We start from the raw sequence: 10,015 nt of genomic DNA on the forward strand, positions 1-10,015 counted from the left end.
TCACTGCTGCACATTTGCTATATTTATATTTATATATATTTATATAGCTGCTATATTTAGACATGTTTCTAAACCAGCCATTTTAAAAAACAGTCTCCTGGTAGATATAGAACACAAATTGGAATGGGGATATGGAATTCTAATCCCAAAGCAAACAAACCATTTTATGGTTCAACCTGAGTTACGAACAAGACCTTATTAAATAATCATCAAGTACTCTACTACCATTTGAAATTCACTAATATCTGGTTAATTGATTTGTTCCATTTTGGGGATTCCACTATATCCTTATCAAGAGGAACTGATTCACAATACTTTAGAATTCAACATTGGAAAGACTTCTGACACTGTCGCACAGGGGTCTTCAAACTTGACAGCTTTAAGACTTGTGGACTTCAACTCCCAGAATTCCTCCTCCAGTCATCTTAGCTCAGGAATTCTGGGAGCTGAAGTCCATAAGTCTTAACCTTGGCAAGTTTGAAGACCCTTGCTGTAGCATGCCAGGGTATTTAAATGACAGTCTGTTGAATAACCTAATCTGCACACAACACAAAGTAATGATAGGTAGGTACACATATCACATTATAATAAAACTGAAACGGATCATGTCATGGTTTATCACAGTGATTCTTAATCTTTGCTTCACCATAAACCCTCCTTTAAATACATTTTCTGGCCATGAACCATTGCCAAGGATCCCCAAGACCTAATTCAAGATTTAAATCAAAATATTTCTTCAAGCCTTTATGGACCCCTCTCTGATGACATTGTGGCCCCTGAGGGGTCCACGGACCGCAGGTTGAGAACCATTACTTTATGAGTATATTGTTTTGTTTTCAAGCACCATCATATTACCTCATAGCCTTTCACATTTTCACCCAGAGCTTCTACAATTCCAGAGCATTCAAATCCAGGTATAAGTGGTGTTTTAGGTGGATTATCAATGTTCCCTTGGCGAACCATCAGATCAATAAAATTTAAGCCACTGTAAGGAAAAAAAAATGAGGAGGGAAGATATGAAGGCCTTTATTCCAAGGTAGATGATAAACACAACCTATCATGGCATTCACAATCATATTTTAGTCACCAAAACCCAAAATGCTCTTTATGTGAGTTTTTTTTTTTTCCCTTCCCCCAAGCTGAATTCACTATTCATCTTTTGGGATACTCCTAGGAAAAACTCAAGTTATATTATTTCCTTCTCTTTCTCTTCTCCGAATAACGCCAAATAACTTCTGGTTAACAATAGGCACCTCTTTACATTGTCCCTTTGTTGACCCCTCCAAAAAAAGAAAAAAAAAAACCCAGCATGTTATCTTTGAAGTTACAATAACTTACTCTCCAAGAAATAGGCAAACAGCAACAATGGACAGAGTAATAAATCTCATTCAATGTACGTGACTTTTTAGCAGTTTCTCCAAACGAAAGAGTTCAGAACCTGAAGAGAGGGCAGGTTTTGCTGTTCTGTATCTTCAAAATCTCCTACAGTTAAAACCCCTTTTGTTTATAATATTAAAGACATTATGACTTCGCAAAAAAATGAACCAGTTCAGTTTTCAACTGAGTAGTAGCAACAGACAATATAAAGTGAGGACATTGCAAATGGTTTAATTTTTAAGGAAGCTATTATGCTATTCTATATTAATGTAGCATGCAATTTAAAAAAATGAAACATCACATTCATCTCCCACAAATACTGGTAACTTTCAATTGATTGTTTCCCCTGGTCCAATATCTTTCAAAAAGGTGCTGTCAGCTGATCCATGAGCTTCAGACTATTAATCACATGTGGTTATCCTTATCAAAGCTAGTCCTTGACTTACAACCATTTATTTAGTGGCCATTCAATTAACAATGATGCTGAAAAAACGTGACTTATGACAAGTTTTCAACTACCATTGCAGGATCCCTATGGTCACATGATCAAAATTTGGGCACTTGGCAGCTGGCATGTACTGATGAAGGTTGTTGTCAGCTTTGGAAGCCGTATTTTATTTAGAAGCTTCGAGGCTGCCACATTTAGTGCCTGGGAATTTGGGAGGGGGGATTTCATAGAGAGGAGGATGTTTAGACTCAACAGCATTCTTTCTCAGAGAGTCAAGGACAAGTGACTCTGCACCTGGAGAGGAGTGTCTGGAGGAATGTCTCTAGTTGGGTTGATTGGACCATGTGATGGACTGGTGGGAGCAGGGAATGGGCTTTTGATTTTTAATTGGGAAGGAAAAACTCGGAACTCCCAGATTCAGGTTTTCCCAGATGTGCCAATATGACGTCTTTAATAAACGTTTTACTTGGATGAACTTTGCTTCTGGATGAAATGGGGAGTTTCATTGGAACACCGACAGTTGTAGCATCCTGGGATCATGTGATCACTACTTGTATCCTTTCCAGATGGCTTCCAGCAAGCCAAGTCAATGAGGGAAGCCAGATTTGCTTAACAACTATAATCTTGACAACTATACCTTGACAACTGCAATACCAACTCTGGCAAAAATGATAAAATGGGATGCAACTCACTGAACTGTTTCGCTTAGCAGTTGAGTTTGGTGGTCATAAATTGAGGACTACCAAACTTCTTTGTTACAACCATTTCCCTGGGTTTCTGTAATATACTTATATACAGTCCAAAACAATGATGGCAATCTTCAAAAATTGTGTAGGATTTTGGACAAAACTATTGGAATAACCCGGTTCTCTCCTTGAGACTTTCAATTCCCATTAAACATCTTAGTGGAAAAAAGACAATGGTTATCCCCAGCACTGGATATTTATTTTTCTGAATCTAAGCTGTTCATGTTTGCTTTATTGAAAGACAAAAATGTTGTTCTTTGGGTACTTAAGCCTAATTTTCTGAAAATAGCTTCAAACTGGTGAATGCTGTCTCATTCTTTTTTTATTGATGTGCTTTTTAAAGATTTCCTACATTACAGTTAGACTCCTTTTTTCTCTGTCTCTTTCTCTATGCTTCTCTCAGTCCTTCTGAGTTAACATTTTTAGCAGGAAATACTCTTTATGGCTAACTCCAATATCTAAAACCCCAAGATGGTGAAATAGACAACTCCTGGCACATTATTGAACCAGACGTGCATTACAATAAAAGGGAGAAGAATGATGCTCTTCTCTAATCCATTCTCATTGCTTTTTTTCAAACATAAGCCTTTGGTGAACAGTAATAGGATGCTTAGTGTTATGGAATACATTTTATAAGGAACAGAACTGGGATATGAAGGGCTGCTTAAGGCAAAACAAGTCCACTGTGCAACAAAGCAATGGAATGGAGCCAGAAAATATGCTAGCTAGACGAAGACAGATAGCTACCATTTCTAATGCAGAATGAAATTTAACACAATCCAAGATCAGATTGCATTGACCTCTGCACCAAGGATAGGCAAACTGTATGTTCCAAGTGTTTTGGACTACAATGCCCATAACCCATGATCATGGATTATGTGCCACCAGGTTGGCACCAGTTCTTGTAACTGTACATAGATTGACTTTCTCCAAGATGATCTGGCCCCCTTCAACTCTTTCAATGACACACTTATTGCCAAACTACTAGAATCAAGTTCATTGACCTTGCTGTTGGCTGCCTTCTTCTTCTTCTTCTTCTTCTTCTTCTTCTTCTTCTTCTTCTTCTTCTTCTTCTTCTTCTTCTTCTTCTTCTTCTTCTTCTTCTTCTTCTTCTTTCTTCTTCTTCTTTCTTCTTCTTCTTCTTCTTCTTCTTCTTCTTCTTCTTCTTCTTCTTCTTCTTCTTCTTCTTCTTCTTCTTCTTCTTCTTCTTCTTCTTCTTCTTCTTCTTCTTCTTCTTCTTCTTCTTCTTCTTCTTCTTCTTCTTCTTCTTCTTCTTCTTCTTCTTCTTCTTCTTCTTTCAACTTTTCCCAACACTGTAGACTTCTCAAGAGAGCTAGCTCTTTGCAAAATGGGTTAAATACATGATTTGAACTGATTATTTACATTTTGGGTGAGAATTCTAGAATTCTAGGGATTCAGAAAAACCAGGCAGATTTCAAATAAGCAACAAGAGCCAATGTATGCCCGGTCCTTCACAATACGAATCATTGTTCCCACCAACCAGATGCTTTAATGCCTCTTTCAAGGTTAAGGTATTCTAAAATAAGCACTGCAGCATTTCTCCTTCTGATAAAATGCCAGGATTTTGTGTAACAAAAAACAGACATGGATGGCAGAAATGTGATTTTCTGACCTGGTAGCTCACAGGAGATATTTCCATTTCTTGAACTCCATTGGAAAATGCTTCGCAAGTGATACCTTCCTCATGCCAAACTCTTCACTTAAATGTTTCCTATTGCCAGAGCATCAATATTCATTCATCCATGAGTGCTTCTTGACTGGAATTTCTTTTCAGCATGGATGCCAGTGCAAGGTGACAGGACAAAGTTCTATTTGCTATAAGGATACTCTAATGATGCCAGGAACTGCAGCTCCAAATTCTGTGGACATCAGATGCATGTGGACATTTCATGCATGGATGGTCTAAATGGGAAATTTCATTTTCAAATGTGTGAAATGTTTTAAATAATAGATTAGTCTCTCTCACCCATATCCATGACTGCCTTACCCCTGGATTGAAAAGGGTGTTTGGACTGAATATCAGAGTTAAGCTCCATTCCCTAGTTTAGCTTTTGAACCTCAGCCTTGAGAGGAGGACATTTTGAATCACTTCTCTGCATATTGTTTTAAAATATCAGTAGCTTCATGAAGGGCTGAATCTTCTCCAACTCCTGCTCACTCTACTAACATATCCTTTAAATTGTAGCCTCTCAATAAACCTGTGATTTCCCAAAATGTTTTTAACCAGGGCCCAAATTAGTTAGGGTTTCTAGGACTCAGCCTTACCTTTACAGGTAATTTCCCCAAAACTTGGTGGAATGAATTAACTTTTTGAGTGTCCTTTGAGTTTGAAACATGTACCTAACTGAACCTATAGTGTACATATTGTATATTTGCTACAGATCAAGTAGGTATTACAGCCTGCTGATAGCTCATTGGCCAAATATTTCCTATGTCTGTGTTTTTGATCTATAGGATAGTAGCACATACGCCATGGGAAGAACATACAGGAGGTGGCACTCATGCACATCCAAGAACATGGGAGACACAGAAAACACGCTGTGAAACTCTACCATTGGTCAAGGTTCCAAAATAATGTGGAGACCCCAAAAGAATACCCATAAAGATGGAATACACTCCACATTCACAGCATACTGATTAATTGTTGGAAATCTGGAGGTTGAAAGAAAAGGCGGAACACGCCTGAAATAGGCAAAATTAGTTGGATTCTTGAACAGAAACTCTCTGCAGTACGGTTTATTGCGATGTTTCCATTGGGGAAACATGCACTTTTAATCACTTAAATCACATACTGTATGAAAACATACAGCCTTATTTCACCATTATTGTATAAATATCAAGGTTGCATAGCATAATTTTATATTTCTCTGCTGCTTGCAGACCTTAAACCTGCTATAACACAATGTGGCCAATAGTGCTTAAAATCCCTCAGATAATTACCTGGGTTTCAAACTACCTTAATGAGTATTTAAATTGTTACTTAAGAGTATTTTGAATTGTTATACATTTAAGGTAAAAGTTCCCCTCGCACATATGTGCTAGTTGTTTCTGGCTCTAGGGGGCGGTGCTCATCTCTGTTACAAAATCGAAGAGCCAGCGCTGTCCGAAGATGTCTCCATGGTCATGTGGCCAGCATGACTAAATGTTGAAGGTGCACCTTCCCACCAAAGTGGTCTCTATTTTTCTACTTGCATTTTTACATGCTTTCGAACTTCTAGGTTGGCAGAAGCTGGGACGAGGAACGGGAGCTCACTCAGTTACGCGGTGCTAGGGATTTGAACTGCTGAACTGCTGACCTTTCTGTCCAACAAGCTCAGCGTCTTAGCCACTGAGCCACCACGTCCCTGATACATGCATACATTTAGTGATATATTAATTTTTAATGTATTTGTCTAATGTTTTTACTCCTCCCTATAGTATTTAGATTTTTATGTGTATTATGTGTGGGTATATAGGTGTGTGTTTATACATATATGTATGTATATATATATATATATAATGTGTGTGTGTGTGTGTGTGTGTGTACACACATATTTTTTAAAAAAAATATTTTTATGTTTTTGTCATTTTATGTAATTTTTATTTTAATTTTTTTAATTTAAAAAAATAATAATTGTTTCATCCCACTTTCTTTATTCTAGTCTAGGACTAGAATAAAGATTTCACTGATAGAGCAAACTCCCATCCTTCCACATCATCATCTAGAGAAGGAAGTTTTAATATGGAACAGGAAGATGTAAGAGATGGGTGGGTAGTTAACTCTAAACTACTTTTTATGTGCCACTTCCTAGTTCTCTTTCCTTCCAATTATCCTCGTTGTTTGGAATGGCCTTGTGGAGCAGCAGTAAATACATCTTGCTGATTTAACAACAAACACAACATCAAACACCTCCCTCCCAAGATGCTAAAACAGTTAAGACCATCCATTTAAAGCCGGAGAAAGATTGCATGCACAAACGTATACTGTACCGCTCTAATCTCTTTTAATTTTTTTTAACTGGAAAAGAAACAAAAAATGTTCCAACAGGGTAAGTCCCATGACTTCTGGATAAAGCACATTTAAGTTCATACAGTCACATACTTTCAGAAGAAACTAAGCAACACAACCCACCCTTGACCTACTTTCTGTCAGCTCAGAAGCTAAGCAGGATGGGGCCTGTTTGGATGGGAGACTTCTACAGAAAACCCACTAAATGAGGAAACTATAAGAACATCCTAGAAGGAGGCAGTGTTGCCTCCCGACAAAACTGCATGTCTAAGTAGTCCCCATGAGTTGGGTTGAGCCAAGTTGGACATGCATAGATTATGGAAAACATTACATTTTCAGTAGATGGATGGAGGCCTCTTAACTTAACTTTGTGAGGGCTAGGAAGCTAAGCAGCATTGAGCATAACTATTACCTAGACAGTAGAGTTAGCTAGTTAGGTTAAAATAATCAGGAAGAAGATACTGGCAAACCACTCCCATTCTGCCACCATAAAAACTGCCCAGAGAGTCATCAGGAGTCAAGCACAACTCAAGGACCTTACCTTCAGCCTCACAATGAGAAAATATGCTTAAATAGGTGCATTTCCTTCAAGTAAGCAAAGGAGCTCAGGAAGAAGGAGCATACCAGCATGGCCTTTACAAGCCGGTTTCACCATTCTTTCGGATTTCTACTGCTCACTTTTAGAAATCCCAACCCAACCCTTTACCCGCAGTTTCTCCACGCTCTCAATTTCTCAACAAGTTTTGCTGGCCTTGAATAATTTCAGCTTATAGTAAGTTGTACGTCTAACTGTCACCAGCATCCTTCTAACAGAGAATTTCCAGGGTGGGGTGGGGGGGTGGGGGTGGATTAGCTGGAAGGGCAAAACAAACAAACAAACAAAAAAACAGAGATTAAGCATAGAGCAGGGGACCTGTTGAGAAAAATAGGATTTATTCATGAGCTTGACCAAAGAAAAGAACTTGAGGCTATCTGAAGGAAAGGCAATCGGTCCTTTATCTAGCAGAGTCAACATCCACACAGACACAAATGCAAGAGAAATGGGAAGGTGCCAAAAAAAAAAAAAAAACCCACCAAAATGCTGCTCGGATTCAGAAAAAGCTTTTTGATACACAGGTCGCTTTTTTAAAAAAAAAATGTTTGAAAAAGTAACCTTGGAAAGGGCTTCTAATACACTGGTCCTTTGGGTAAAAAAAAAAACATGACAAAAACGATTCACATTTTTAAGATTCATCGTCACCCCATAATTGAGCTCACATGGAGAGGGAGGGAAGGGGGAGAGGGAGGGAGAGAGAGAAGGGAGAGAGAGGAAGGGAGGAAGAGAGAGGGAGGGAGAGATGAAAAGAGGAAGAGAAATGTAAAGAGAGAGAAAGAAAAAAAAGCTGGTCATTTTCGCTTGCAACCTTGTGCTCATTTTCGCTTGCAACCTTGTGCTCATTTTCGCTTGCAACCTTGTGCACCAATGATGACTTGAAGGTAAAGCTGCATTTGTTGCTGAGTCAAAGCTCTTATAGGCTGCTCTCACAAAGCTCCAACCAAATGCTCCATCATTTGGGGGACAACCCCAGTTGGTTGGTTTGGAGTTTTTTGTTTTTAAAGAGGCTCTTCCTCCATGATGGTTAAAGGAAAGCACCCATTGCGAGAGGGAGGGGCTCCTTATCTAATTCGCCCTCCTCCCCCCTCCCCCCTCCGGGAGATTTAGGTGGAACTTTGCAAAAGTAGCTGGAGAAAGAAAGGGGGGCAGGGTTCCTTTTGGGGGGGTGGGTCCACCCGCTCCCCTTCTTCTTTTACTCGTTTACTTATATTGGGAGCTAAAGAGTGTCCAAGGTCGCTGCCTCGGATGGGTGAGCCTCGCCACCCCTCTAAGATGCCCGTTTTGCCCATCAACTCAAAAGGCGGAAAGGATGGATGGGTGGGTGGATGGAAGGAAGGAAGGAAGGAAGGAAGGAAGGAAGGAAGGAAGGAAGCGCCGGCTAACCAGAAGAATAAAAACATATATAAATAAAGAAATAAAAATCAGAATACTGGACCAGGCTTTCACGCGGATCTTCAGCTCTCCTTCCTGAGGCTCCGGCATCACTTTTTTAGACACCCGGAGCTTGTTGAGGCCCCCGAAAGCCGAGAGCACCACGGCTCGCATCTCTTTGGCATCCCCGGCTTTCGGGACGCCGCCGCTGTGGTTAGCACCATTGCCGCCGCCGCCGCCGCCGCCGCCGCCGCCTTCGGCCGCCTCCTTCTCGATCATCTGCTCCGTCTCCTCGGCTTTCTCGGCTCCTTCCTTGGCCATGGCGCTGCTCCGGCGGCAGAAGGAAGACGGCGGGGCTGGGGAGCCGCGTTTAAGAGGACGGGGGCGCGCGGGCGCGCCGCCGGGAGGGGGGGAGCCAGCCGGAGGGCGGGAGCGCGCCTGCCTTGCCCGGCCGGCTGGCTTCACCCGCAAACCAAGTCGGTTCTCCCCCCCCCCCGCCCCACTCCGCCTCCCCAACCCAATACGGTAGCCGGGCGCGCGCGGCGGAGCTGCCCGGGGGGCTCGGGGCGTGCGCCCGCCGGCTGGTTACCGTATCCCATGGCGTAGACGCGCAGCAATTTTAATTAGGATTATTAGGTATGATTATTTGTTTTTTTCTCGAGCGCAACCTCGAGTTTGTAAACTCCTCGGGAGCGGATTTTTTTTTTTTTTTTTGACGGCGGGGGGGAGGTATTGCCGCAAGGTTTTGCCTGGGGGAGACGGAGGCGACTTCAGCCCGGCAGCGGTCGCCCCTTTGAGGGCTTCGGTCTCAAGCGAACGGCTTTTTGGAAGGCGCCGTTCCTGAGGGAAGGGTTTTCAGCGTGATGATGATGATGATGATGATGATGATAATAATAATAATAATACAGCAACAATAATAATAACAATAATAACAGCAGCAACAATAATAACAATAATAACAACAGCAACAATAATAACAATAACAACTATAATAACAATACCAACAATAACAATAACAATAACAACTATAATAACAATAGCAACAATAACAATAATAACAATAACAGCAAGAAGAAGAAGAAGGAGAAGAAGAAGTTGCTTTGATTGAGTTTGGCCAGTGGATACTATTGGGTGGGGGGTGTGTTTTTGGCTTTTGTTGTTCCTTTGAATTTCGTGCTTTAATCCTGGTTTGGGATTGAAAGGAGCAGTTTAAAGTCAGGAAGGCAAAAAAAAAAAGAAGAAAAGAAAATAGGTTTGGAAGGGATGCCACTATTTGGGAAGAATGGATGTTGCAGGGGATGTTGTTGCATACCTGGGAGGAGGGGCAAAGCTGTGGTCTATGCCCAGGCAGATGTGCCTTCATTGATGCTTCCCCTGTAGACAGGTGGCCTTAGGATGCTTAGGTTGGCAAGCTGCTTGGAACCATGGTTTGTTGTGCAAGCTACAATGGCTAGGTTTGCACGAAACAT

The 10,015-nt window shown here is 41.1% G+C and overlaps 1 protein-coding gene across 1 annotated transcript in view; it reads right to left on the reverse strand.

Moving 5' to 3' along the window:
• The window catches only part of VAT1L (vesicle amine transport 1 like), a 52,036-nt gene extending 43,039 nt beyond the window's left edge, over positions 1-8,997 (reverse strand). Inside the window, exons 1-2 of the mRNA XM_026714161.2 lie at positions 8,611-8,997; positions 856-985 (exon numbers count right to left, since the gene is read on the reverse strand). Coding sequence (XP_026569946.2) covers positions 856-985; positions 8,611-8,867 — 387 coding nt within the window. The 5' untranslated portion in view covers positions 8,868-8,997. The remainder of the gene's footprint in view (positions 1-855; positions 986-8,610) is intronic.
• Between the last annotated feature and the right edge of the window lie 1,018 nt (positions 8,998-10,015).

This window comes from Pseudonaja textilis, chromosome 11, assembly GCF_049901715.1.
Source record: "Pseudonaja textilis isolate UNSWEBS1 chromosome 11, rPseTex1.2, whole genome shotgun sequence".
NCBI classification, from domain to species: Eukaryota; Metazoa; Chordata; class Lepidosauria; order Squamata; family Elapidae; genus Pseudonaja; species Pseudonaja textilis.